At 35.0% G+C, this 13,941-nt stretch overlaps 1 protein-coding gene across 2 annotated transcripts in view; it reads left to right on the plus strand.

The window, feature by feature from the left end:
- The first annotated feature begins 1,417 nt into the window (after positions 1 to 1,417).
- Positions 1,418 to 13,941, plus strand: part of NYAP2 (neuronal tyrosine-phosphorylated phosphoinositide-3-kinase adaptor 2) — a 259,768-nt gene continuing 247,244 nt past the window's right edge. Inside the window, exons 1-3 of one of the 2 annotated variants that reach the window (XM_059393601.1) lie at positions 1,418 to 1,952; positions 2,256 to 2,741; positions 10,902 to 11,139. In XM_059393601.1, coding sequence (XP_059249584.1) covers positions 10,919 to 11,139 — 221 coding nt within the window. In that variant the 5' untranslated portion in view covers positions 1,418 to 1,952; positions 2,256 to 2,741; positions 10,902 to 10,918. Of the gene's footprint in view, positions 1,953 to 2,075; positions 2,159 to 2,255; positions 2,742 to 10,901; positions 11,140 to 13,941 lie in introns of those variants that run through there. The other variant, XM_059393602.1, reaches the window with a different exon arrangement.

Here is a 13,941-nt window from a genome sequence, read left to right on the forward strand (position 1 = left end):
CCTATGTAGAAATGGACTTTATAGTAGTGTTTATTCACCTTCTCTATAGTTAAAACATGTAGTTCCCCCAAACCTGATAGAGTTATCAGTCATGATTAAATTATTTCCACTTTCTAAAGTATCTGTCACAGAATATCTTTAGGAGAAATTTTTCCTGGTTTTGGTCACATACTGAAAGATAACTCCTATGAGAACACTTGACCACCAAAAATAACCTCTTGATGACAGTGTGGTGACTGTTACTAGTTTCTAAGTGGTACTTGAAGCACCTTTTCCCCCCACACTCTTTGAGAAAGTGGGGGCAGAATTGTAAAGAGAGGGAAAGAGAGAGATGTGACCTCTTCTCTTTCCTAATTAAATTCCCCTTCCTTCTTTCTTCTATCTAATCTTCCACAGTGTATGAAACAGATGTTCCGTTCTATCCAAAAAGTAGAAATAAGTGATATATGTGATTTGTTTTAGGAATGCACATTTGGATATATGAAAACTGAAACTCTTATAGCAATGCACAATGTTAATTTTATTTCTCCCCGGATATTCCAAATTAAAAAAAAATTGCAAGACTGTAGTACAGTTTCAGATAGCATTAAGAATCAGGAAGATAAACTTAAGTTTATTATTTTTAGGGTCTGTTGGTGCATGAAAAATTACATTCAGATATCATATTGTTCTAAGAAATTAGTTATGAATTTAGACTTTGGGGACAATCCTTGGGAAAAATCAGTTTGTAAGTGAAAGTAATTAACAAAAAGAGTTACTGGGAAAAAAATGTAGTGAAAAAAATCTACTGGTCACTATTGGATAAAATAATAAAGTCATTCCCCCACCAAAAGCTTGTTTCCTCCCTTATTTGAGTCCCATTTAAGCAGAAACTCCTTTGTATTGTTACAATTGCCATAATACCAACTTACACAATAAAACATCCATATTATACTTCACTATACTTCTTACTCTGAGGAAAAATAGGTCAGATAAAAACTTAGAGCTTATGCGTGTATGTATAGAAACACATATTTTTGCATACATATATAAATATATTCATATAAGTTATATTATATAACATGGCATATACGCATATATTCAGCAGGCTTTTAAGAATGGAATGAGGAGAGTCCTCAGTAAATGTAGGAAATAGGATGACTTTAAATAATTTCAACAGTGTGTCTATAGGAGTCAGTGAGACACACACCAGAGTTAATCCACATCTTATTTTTATTTAAAAAAAAATAGCTCCCTCTCCGCCTGCAATCTTTATTCAACATACGTGTGTGCCATGCATGTTCTTTCTAAGTGGGTTAGTTTTGTTCTCATGCCATGGGAGCAGGTGGCATGAAGCTGTTTTGATGAGGTTAAAAGGCTCCTCCCCTCTTTCCCCAAGCAGCAGCCCGAAGTACGTCAGCAGTAATTGTGTGCCTGGCTCAGCTATGCAGGGAGGGTGGAGGCAAAATTGATATCAAATAAGGGTATCAAACTGAGATCCCGATGTTCCATTTAAGTTGTTGCTCATTTTTATTAGCCATGCCAGGGGTGAAAAGCTTATCACTGAAACACCCTCTGTAGTAGGAACATTTATTTTGGATGGATTTCTATTTTTCTTCTCCATAAAGATTGAATTTGTGTTGTAGTGGATATCAATGAAGGGGTTTCTTTATCCTTTTTTTGTTTTATTATTTACTAATCAGGCTTCAGTTCAGACAGATAAAAGAGAGAGATTCTGTTGCCTTAGATGTGAGGACTTTAATGAGGATGGGAGGCCCCAGGGAGGCGAAATCCGAAGTAGAACGATGCTGCTTTCGGGTTTCTTGTCATTTCTTCAGTTCCTTCTTCTCCTCCCGTTTCCAATGGGCCTAGTGAGCAGGAACTATCCAAGGTGCTAGAATGCTGGCAGCTTTGCCGTTCAATGCAGACGGATTGCAGAAACAGAGAAGAAAGATTACTGCTTATTTCAGAAGGTAGGTTCTTTGTTTCAGAATCCCTGATTAATCAGCAGCAGCATCAACAGACTAAGGCAGCTGGAGAGGAGAGAGAGAAGCAGGAAGGGAGGGAGTCAGGGGCAGGGAGGGAGGGAGGGAGGGGAAAGAGAGAGAATGAGAGAGAGAGCTGGTTGTCACGGGGGAGGGACGATGCCACAAGCTAGGCTGCTCCAAACCTTCTGTATGTAAGTGGCAATGAGAAAGAGCATCTTTTTGGCTGAAAGGAGACATTTAGAGAGGATGCTTCTGATTTTTTGTTTTCATTTATTTTTGTCTTCACAGAATATAATCAAATGAGGCACCTTAGCCAGCCTGGGTGATTGCTTCGAGTCTTGTAATCATCTGTGTAGCAAAGTGGGTAAAATCATTCAATTTCTTTCCTGCTGGACCTGGAAGGAGAGGGGCTGTGTATTCATCCCCACCCATTAGCTATGCCCTCTTTTCTCTGAATGTCGATTTAAGGAAGCAAGCACCTGTCTTCTGCCACCGTATCTTCCTAGCAAACTTTAAAGGCCATTTTATCTGATAGGAAGAACATCAAGAATGCTCTGATCTCTAGTGATGAAGAATCTGGGAATGGACACTTTTCCCATCCAGATACAATGCACTTTAATTGAAGAAAAACTGAGCTGAACTACAAGTCTGTTTCTTATGGTGCTGGATTACTCCTACAGAACTGCCCTGAGATCAACCGCGAGAGAGGGCTCTGACAGACACAAGTCACCTTCTGATTATTGCACTTAGCTCTCCCTGGAGACTTAAATTTTGGTATGTATCTCATTTTTCAGATTCTCTAAGCATGCTAATTGAATCCAGCACTAAATAGACCAAGCAATCTAGCTATGAAATGGAATGAATTTTATCTGGGGATACTTAATGCTGAAGTTTGCATGTCTTATTAGGTGGAACAGAAATAAAGCCACAGCGAAGGCATCCAAGGCTTTAATAAGCCTCAGGCTATTTTGTACCCTCTTACTCACTTAGTTACATTATCACAGAAATGGTTAAACTAAATTTTCATTGGTAAAATAAGCCATGTTAAATTATTAAATGCATTGAAAATATTTTCCAGGTTGTTAATTGGTATTCACGTTGTGCATGCTAGCTATTTATCTGCTATTCCATACCATAAATATTTTATAACAGTCTCTCAGCACATTTGTGTCAGTTTAATTTTGCATTTTAAACAAACAAACAAACAAACAAACAAAAAACCCAACTATCAGACATACACCAAAGCTTCTTCCTAACTGAGTAGACATAAACCTCTTTGAGAAACATGTATTTTAATATCACTCGATATCAGGAAGGTTTCCTTAGTCTCATCACAACAAATATTTTCTGTAGAACTTTAAGAAGACTTGTTTCACTTGGGACACACACTTATTTTGTTGGGTGTCTCCATTTTAATTTTTCCAAGAACCAGAAATATTTTAAATACAAGAAATTTGTCTTCCCTAGCTGGAAGAACTATTACATGAAATAATGTTTTCCTTCTTATTAGTAAATTCTAAAGTTGTTTTGGTACCATAGGACTATATCTTTTTTTTTAAACATAGCCCCCAAAAAAGGAATCCAGTGTAAGAAGTTACACAGTGTAGTCTTAGTCATTTTAACATGCAAAAATTTATAACCAAGTAGTATGAAAGAATTACTTTAGAGCAAGAGTGAAAATTAACTCCTGTCTTAATTCTTCACATGTTAAATAATGTTCCAAGTTCTTTTCTATATTGTCAATTGGTAAACAGATTAACATGAGAATACATGAGCCAGAAATACCAAAATTATTTTACTTCTCTGTGGAAATTGCACCATATGTTTGCCAACTCAGCAAAGAAGGGGACTCTGAAGGACATTGACAGTTTAGGAAATCAGTGAAAACTGACCTGAAAGAAAATACCATAACTTCACAAGGAACTATTGAGAAGCCCAAGGACTTGAGGCATTTGCAAAGTTTAGAAAGAGAAGTGCAAAAATCCTAAAGAAAAGAAGGCTGCCTATTGTTACCAAAAAAAAAAAAAAAAAAAAAAAAAAAAAAAAAGTCATAACCTCTCAATTCAATTAGATGGTTTCCATTGCAGCTCCAGTCAGCAATTTATCATACTGACTATATCTACTTTGCAAATACTGCCTTGTAAGCGTCTGGAAACATTTGGCCAAAGGCTCAGAAAAGTACCTCAGCCATTGACATTTTGTATGAGTCCTTAATATTACTGGAAATGTGCTATCTCTTTAGAACACAGACAAATAGCACCATGACAACCTGGGAGTTGGGGGCCAGTGTCCGATTTATAATGCTACTCCATTAACATAATCTATGCCTATTTTACTCATTTTGGGAAGGGAGAGAGTCGAGAAAAACTCAACAAAGTAATCTGCTTTCTGAGAAAAAAGCAATCAGTGTCTTTGTAGTCACTTGAACAAGCTCTCGTGGTTTTAACTCTAACATTTCCCATTTTGGGCAGAACAGCTGCATTTTGATGAAAGTGAGAATAAGAAAATGAGTGTGACCATTTGTGGGGTTGAGCGTAGGATTTTAAGCATAATCAAAGTGAAATGATTATTTATTTTTGACACATTATCAGAAGAAACAATTGTGATGGGGTTTGCACAGGTTACGAATTATAACCAGGCAATCTTGTGTTGATTTGATCCTATGTGAAGTCAGCAAATTTTAGAAATTAATTTGCATACATATTTTACATATGCATATGAAGCCTGATTATTTAAATACTTATATTTTGTCACAATGTGTTTTCAAATTGGTCTGAGTACATGCAGAAAATGGAAGAGATCTTTTTCCTCCTCTTGAACAACAACAGCAAAATAGTTCAAATTTCCTTGGGAAACTTACCTGAATAAGTTGATCCTGCTGGACAAAATAGAATTCTCTAACTTGGAGAAGATGCAATGTCTGGAGTAGAAGGGAAAATCAAATTTTAATAGTTCCAATTCTAATAACTTCCTCACAGCGTTGAGACAGGTGTGGTGTGAAAAACCTCAGAAATAACTAAAGAAAGGAGCCTGGAACAGTTTTCCTTGTGCAAATGAAATGAAATACATAAATGTGAAAAGAAAGTAAAATGCCTAATCTATCTACCAGAAAATTTATTCCCTTATATGTATTTTTTCAGTCAAAAAAAACCCCCACAATTATAATAATAACAAAAGATAAACATTACATTATTCTAGCTATAACATTATCTTATAGGGTTAACTGTTACCTAAAATGTAAGCTTCTTAACTTCAAGAACTGGAGAACAGTTCTATCCCAAACAGCTGCTTTTTCTTCCTCTATCAGTCAGTAGATATGGCCAATATATGGATTAAAGGAGTTTTCACAACTTTAAATCTTAGAAAACCAAAGTTTTAGATGGAAAACAGTTCTATCTCAGGAATTCTGAATAAACAGTTTAAGAAGAGAAAGAAGAGGCACACACAAGGGCCAGTGGGCTAATTCATTCAGATGATACTAACAGAGTAGAACCCTACTTTTGGTAAATGGTGGCCAATGATCCATCAGAAAGCTCTGCCTGGTAAGTAAGTGAACACACCCACTTGAGCCAGTCCTTGTAGAACCAGAGTGACCGATGTCTCAGCACATGAAGTTACACTAAAAAAGGAATTTGTTTGGGGATTTTAAGAAAAGAGAAATACTTTAGCATGTATAATAAGATGGCATGCTTAATTTTTATCTGACCCTTCAACAACAGCCTATAATTAATTAAATACCTTCTATACCATGGGAACCCAATCTTAACACCAGTCAGTATAGTGTCACATTAAATATCTTCTGGTAAACTGAGGCTACAAAAAAATTGATTCCTTAATTTACAAGGTAAATCTACATAAATACATGTTCTTAAAGTTTTTGCAAACACTTAATTCTCAAAAATGTGCTCTATTTTTTTTTTTTTTCACTTTAACGTTGAAAGTCATGTAGTGTCTCAGCTTCTTGGGTTCCTTGGATGCAAGTAATGGTGACAGAAAGAAAAAAAAAGAAGTGGGTTTTTATGTTTCTATGGATTCCATTTGGATACCTTTGTATGTGTAATATATAGTTTTATTTCAGTGGAAACATTGTAAAGAAGTGTAATGCTATTTTCAGCTCTGGGCTCAGCATGGATAAGGTACAGTGATGGTTTTACACAAAAGAAAATAAAGACATGGTTAATTCAATACAAAGTGAAATGCTTGTATTTTAAATATGGACCACAATCTCACCAGTTTAAATTGGTTCATCTTAGCTGAATAGAGTGAAATTTTAGGAAACATCACAATATTATATAAAATAGTCTTTGTGAAGGGTGTGGTCTACAGGGAATAAGTTACAAGAGTGAAAGAATAAAATAAAGATGAACAATTAACTATCCAGTTGTTTTTAAGCCAACATCTGTAGCTTTTATTAGAATGGCAATGATTTTAAATATAGTAATCAAAAAATCAAACAAAAGGAGGGTTTTATGAATGCACAATACAGCAGTAGAAGAAAGACATAAAGTGAAGATGTGAAGATGTGAAGCTGTCTGATTTGTATGGGGATTCTGATTTCAGGTCATTTTAAGTGCTTTCCCAGGACAGTCCTAACACAGATTTTCAATATTAGCCACAACTTCCAAGAGAAAGAACACACATACAAATCTTACACTCTTTGAGTCCATCTCATACATTCTTATTAAAACCTATCTACCTTGTAAATGAAGACCAAATATGTCAGTTTTCAACTAATGCTCTAAATTGTTAGGAGCAAAAATGGCTGTAGACATATACTAATTCAAATAAAGGGGATAACTAGAAAAATGCAAAACCAAAAGCTCCCTTCAACCTTGGTCACTTTGTTGTCACAAATGTACCATGCAGTCATTTGAGGTCTAATAAGAATCTCTTACTTATCACAGTAGGGCTACATATGCTACCTAAAGGAGAAGTGCTCTTTTGCTTTTTAACTGTGGTCTCCCTAAGATGCCAACATTAGGAATTAGGTGCTCAAGACAAGCCTTTACAAAATACTTGCATACAGGATTGTCGTTCAGGGACCAGAAATGAATTTGATTTAATACCCAGCAGTCAAAATGAAGCCAAGTTTTTAGTGGTATAGAGCATACCTTATTCAATATCTATCTTAGCCATAACTATAAATTTCTGAAAGACAAACAGATTTATGATCATACCTGACTGTGGGTTCTCACTACACAGAAATTGTAGCAGGTGCAATAAGACAGACACTTCACATCAAGTTCCCTTTTCTTTAGTGAGGCCTAACCTTCCTTTAGTGAGGAGTGAAAGAATGAATCCCTTCATTCAGAGTTCAGGGGACTGAGAAACATCCTTTGGCTTGGAAGGGTGGAGACAGAGTGCTCGAGCTTCATGTTTCTTCTGTGCCAACTCCCTTATTTCCTAGGTGTAGAAAATGGGACAAAATGGATAAGCCATCTGTTTGCACGCATTTCGGTAGAGGCAAGTCTATGAATGACTTCCATGACTCCATTTGCACATCTGTGACTAAGAACATTGAACTGCACTGAACATTCTATTCACTTATGTTCCAAAGTAAAAAAAAAAAAAAAAAAAAAAAAATTGTTTATCAAGGAATCAAGGAGTGATTACTAAACATCATCTTGGTCATGGTTAAGAATTGTAAAAACTATCTAATAGCAATGTTAGGTACTAATGATTATGCTCACATTTCTTGAATGTGAATTTTCTGACTTAAATTCCAACAGTGTAAGTATCATTCCAACCACCATTGCAGAAACATGGAAACTAAAGCTTTAGAGGATTTCATTAAATTACACAAAGTCAGAGACCTAGGGTTCCTTTCATTGGGATTTTCAGGACATACTGCTCAGTTATGTTATGCTCTTCAGGACTACCTAACTGTCCTCTGCCCTGCCCCCTATTACAAACTACCTTTTGGACAAGAGAGCAGAAAAGTGTGATGCTTAAATAGGAGTAGGGTTCAAGCCCATTGTTTATATTTATTTTTGAAGGCTAGATATAATTGTCATATGATTGTCAAAAAATGTTCTGTGTTCATCCTCAAAAATGGTGACCATAAATCATGATGAACCAATGAAAGCTACCACTGCCATCTGAATCAGTGCCCTTGTCACACTGCATTGTGATTTTTTATTTATCATGCTTACGTACTGCAATGTGATTGTCTAGAAGGACACAGTTTTGCCATATCAATGCCTGGTTCATAATAGCTGCTCAAGAAATATTTGAATAGGGGTGCCTGGATGGCTCAGTCAGTTAAGGGTCTGCCTTTGGCTCATGGCATGATCCCAGAGTCCTGGGGTCCAGCACCCCACACTGAGCAAGGAGCCCAGAGGAGAGTCTTCATCTCCCTCTGCCTTCCATTCCCCCTGTACGTGCTCTTTCTCTCTCTCTCAAATAAATAAATAAAATAAAATTTTATTTTATTTTACTTGAATAAGTGAACAATTGTAAAGTCAAATCCTTCCCTAGAACTAGATGACAAACATGATTATCATATTCATCGGGTTTCATCATCTGTAAGTTTTACTAGGTTTTATGGTTGATTTTTGTTCCTTAAATTTTTACCTCAACTTTAAAAAAATATCTTATGGTACAACTTTCCATAGTATAAATATTTTATGATATTATTGTTTAAAACTGTCTTGGAATAAACACAACTTAAACTCTAGCTGATTGGAAAAGACCACTTAGAGAAATAATTAATTTTCGAAAGGACCCAATTAACCTTGTTAATATTTGGAATACATAAGCTGTATAAAGAATGTCTGGTGTCATTTGTATGGGAGGAACATTTAAGGGAAGAAACACGAATTTGGGGGTAGTACCTGTCATAATGAGATATATTCAGTTTTGCTCAAGGGCAAAGTGGGAATGTTCCTCTTCCACCCTGAGGCATTATCTCTGGAATCCTTGTAAGACTGACTTGGCTCACTTAACTATGATAGAATTAATTGCCATAAAGTTATACAGATCTTTTTTTTTTTTTTTTAAACCCAGGTACCCCTAGTGCTGAAGTCTTTGGTAGAAATAAATTCTCAATAATGGTAACACTTCAGCCTTCTGAGAGTCATGCTCCTTTATTATTTTTTTTCCAGAAAATTGTAGTTGTTTGTCACAGTAATTTCTTATTTCTATATATGTCCACCACGTGAGCATCTACACTCATGGACTGATATTATAATACAATTCAATTATGCTAGATAATTGGAATTATAAGATCATTTCATTTGCCATCCCATTATGGCTTAAAACCAAACCAAACATAATAAAACCTAACATAACAAAAAGGAAATCATGAGTCAACAAACAACTCCTATCTTCTAGTTTCAACAATTTCTTACAGATTGGATAATAAATCTTTAAATTCAGAGTGGGACTCAAATAACATATGAATTGACTGACAGCTGAAATGCTAATAAACTCTGATAAGAATTAAAGTTTCTATAGCTACCATCCAGGTATGGAACATGATTATACTTGTGAAAAAATCAAAATGAAAATGAATTATAATGGCAAAAATGAAAGTCTAGGATATTTACTTTAGATAGTTTGGCTGATATTTTAAAAATGTCTTTCTGAGCCTTTTAAAGAAAATAAAAGATATAAATGTAATTTATAATTTTAAATGGCCGACATTTTTTCTTTTTGCTTTTGATTTTACAATCTGACACAATTATACAAGTTTTTTATACAACAGTGAAGATGCAATTGAGGACAGTAAGCCTTATCAAGCTAAAAGGGTAAAGTACTTATCTTGTATGCAATTAATTAATTGAACTTCAGTTCTATTTTTGATTGATTAAGACACCATTTCTTTATCCCCTGGTTTCATTGATTTCTATGATTCATTGGATTCTTCTACTTCAGGGCACCCTGATTTTCATTGCCTGATGGTTTTCCATCACCCATCTATCTATGCACATACACACATTTGACATTACCACTGCTGCCAATCTTCTACCTGTACTTTTATCATGATAATGTTAACTAACATTATTATATGCTTATTGTTATTAAACTCTACACTGATTTTTTTTATAGCATCACCTCTCTAAATCATTCCATCAGCAGGAGGTAGAAGTTATTATTTCCATCATTTTGTAAGGGAGCATCATATATGTGTTGGTTGGAATTCTTATGCTTTGTTGTATTTTGATATGATTTTGGTTTTTCAGTAATTTGTCCTATGGTTTGGGTTTTTAAACCTTCATGCAGCAGTGATAATTGTAGTTGTCACTGCTTGAATTACCAGACTGGTGAGAATTAATGTGATCTTGGTGACCTATGATATTTGAGTTATTAAGTAAGAAGTCATGATGGAGCACCATTTTGGGAAATACTGTTGGATCACAAAGGGATTATTTCCAAAACATATTATATTAGAAATGTGTATTTCCTTGATTGCTGCTTATGTTTTGCACAAATGGATTAGGTTTGTAGATCTTAATTTAAAATTATAAGGAAAACACACACAATAAGAAAGTTCATTTCAAATAATTCTATCGTTCTATTTGAAATTGAGCAGAGAAGTCTTTATAGCAATTAGAAATAAATGAAGCTTGGATCTGATATATCTTATTGATATAAGAACACATTTCTGAGAAACAAAATCATGACGCTAAATACATAAACCAAGCATTGATGTTGGCACACTGTATTTGTATGCTCATATTACCTTTGAGAGATTTGGCTTTTGATGTGCTAATTTTATTGGTTTGAGGGGAGTATTTACTACTCCACCAATATTCATTTAATATTTACTTCAAATACACTTGTTGGTTTGTAATTTCTAATGAGACATTTTCTCTAAATGGATTCTACCATAATTATTGGAGCTTTGGACTGACAAGATATTAGGATGAATATATAGTGCCTTGATTTTTATCTTCACCTTTGATAAAGGTAAAATGTGTTCTCATCTTACAGGAAGTGTTCCTTTTTACATGATACCCTCCAAGATGATGAGTTCTAATCCTGAGGAAGACCCTTTGGACACATTTCTCCAATATATTGAGGATATGGGGATGAAGGCCTATGATGGCTTGGTTATTCAGAATGCATCAGACATTGCTCGAGAGAATGACCGCTTGAGAAATGAAACCAACCTGGCCTACTTGAAGGAGAAGAATGAAAAACGCCGAAGACAAGAAGAAGCAATAAAACGGTAAATATAAACAAAATATTCTGAATCTTGCATACACAAGGAAATCGGTCAGTTCTGCAAAGCCTATGATATTGTCACCTGGTCAGGAAGTGTATTTACCACAATTAGGCTGGGTGAGACCATGAAATTGGCACCTGAACTATAACAGAAACACAATTCACCCGACTCACAGGACTCTTGCCTTAGTTAACAAAAGTTATTTACTGGTGTGCTGTGCATATGGAAGTACATCTGGGACTGGGAAAGAATTCAGTTTTCTTTAATATAAGCTCATACAAAACAACCTCTTGATAAAAGCCCAAGGGAACATATAAACATTTTCAGAGTCGATGTTCGATGAAAGACTCCACCTTAGTTAATGGTCTTTGTTTATAGTTCTTACTTTATAATAGTACATTTTCTTAGATTATAAAAAGACTCATCGATAATTAGAATCAAATGAGTCTCTGAAGGCAGGGGGAACCCTCAGTGTGCTCTCTATGCAGTTTTATGACTATTACATATCTTTTCTGGTACCAAGTGCCCCAGGTTTGTTGAAATGCAATGACTTTTATACGGCAAAACCTACAGCTACAAGCAAATAAGTGCCAGATTACAGCTTCCAAATTGAGGCTAAATTTCCTGGGGCACTGAAACCCAAAGAAGGATATACATCTTTTGATTTTCCAAAGAACGTCATAGTGTTTCTGGCATATGTGTTTGTGTGTGTGTGTTTGTGTGTGTGTGTGTGTGCACACGCACAATAGGGGGACTGGTAGAGGCATATTGTGTTATACAAAGTCTTATTTCTTCAGTAATGTCTATTTACTAAATGTGATGATTCAAAATTTGGAAAATTAATCCATATTAATTAGCTGGATACTAAATAATATTAGTTAAGCTATTTGGATATTTGGTGGATTTTTCATCTAATCAGACATTAATACTTTGCTTACTCCTGTGAACAAACAATATGATATTTGGGAAAACAAATTATTATTTTAATGAACTATTTATTCTTATAATGAAACTAGAGAAGGATGCACTACTTTAATCATTTAATGACAAATAACTTTATATGAGAGGTTTGAGAGAGAGAGAGAATTGGAAACCCAAAAAGGAATTGTTATAGACAATTATTTTGAAAGAGTGTTATCTTTTTATTTTGGACTATTAAAATGGAAATCTATGCATCACCAGGTATAAAGAGGTTTGTGAAGTTACATATTTGATAAACATTGTCATGACTGCATACATTTAAGCCAATACATTGTTGGCGACTATGTTATTTTTTTATTTCTATCCAATTTTATTTGGTATCGATGATTCCCCTCTAGAATATACTAAATACCCTTTCTTCAGGAAAATTTTTCCCCTTGGGAAGTAATTCAGATGGACTTCTGTGTGTATGCAAGCATTTTGCTTTTATGAGACTGGGTTTTCTAAAATTCTTAACAAAAATGATAACCCACATTGTCTTCTAAAACTCAATCATTCATTCTTTCCTTTAAACTTAAAAATAGAATTATCTGCAGAAGTTTCATTAGACTTTTCAAAGTACTTAAGTGTGCTTATCACTGTGCTATTAACTTCTGTCTTTCATCAACAACCTTTAGAAGGGTTCTATCTAAAGATATTAAGACAGTGGACCGATCTTCAAATTGAATTCTGACTCCTCCCTGAAATAAGGATTAGACAAAGAGATTTAATCCTGGTCATAAGAAATGACACTGATCCTGGTCAGATAGATAGGACTCCTCACATCTGAGGTCAAGATGATTCAAGGCCAGAGGCAAACAATGAATGTAATAGGCACCATGACTCCTGATATCCAAACTACAGTGTAAGTTTCATGAGCAGAATGATCCCATTTTTCTATACAGTTCTTCTAGCAGGATCTAAAGCAGGTCTATTTTTCAATAAACATTTGCTCTTAAGTGTATTAATTGATTGGAGAAATACATCTTAAAATTTTGCTAAGTGCCAGGCAGTGTTCAAGACCTTGAGGAGACAGCAATGAATAGAACAAAGTTCCTGATATAAGGAAGCTACATTCTAAGAGAAGCGACAACACTAAACATAATTATATATAAATAAATATAAAAGGTGGTAAAACAAACTTGGTAAAGGAGATAAAAAAGAGCCCAGGGAAGGCTCCTTAAATGATGTTTGAGACATTGGAAAAGTGCTGCCAAAAATGTGAGGTATATGGCTATTGGCAGGAAGAGAATTCTAGGCAGAGGGAATAGCAAGTTTGATGTGCTCCAAGCAGAGGACAGGGTGTCACACAGTGACCAAGGCAAGGAGTGGGGGGATGTAAGTCTAGACTGGTAGAAAGCCAGATAATGGAAAGCTTTATAAGCTTTTGTGTTTTATTCTGAAGTAGAAAACAAAATTTGCTGAAGATTTTTGAGCAGAGGTGTGACCTGTTTTAACTGAGCATTTTTATTGGGGTTACTCTTGCTTCTGTGTTGAATAGATGTTTGGGGTATGGCTAAGTGTAGGAAGTCCAGAGAGACAGCCTTTGCAGTAAAGTAATTCAGGTGAGAAATGATGGAGACTTTGACTTGGGTGGTTATAGAAAAGGTGGCATAAAATGATCAAATTATCAGCACCGTCAAAATTTTCTAATTGATGAGATAGAAGAGTTAAGTTAAGAGAAAAATAAAAACAAACAAAAAGATGGCTTTCAACTTTGTTTTGCTGTTGTTTTATGTGCATGTGTGCATATGTGTTTTGCTTTGTCTTTTGCCTGAAACATGAGAAGAATGATGTTTTCATTCAATGAAATGGCAAAGACAAGATGAGAAGTTTGAGCTAACT

The sequence above is a fragment of the Mustela nigripes genome, chromosome 3 (assembly GCF_022355385.1).
Source record: "Mustela nigripes isolate SB6536 chromosome 3, MUSNIG.SB6536, whole genome shotgun sequence".
Taxonomy (NCBI): domain Eukaryota; kingdom Metazoa; phylum Chordata; class Mammalia; order Carnivora; family Mustelidae; genus Mustela; species Mustela nigripes.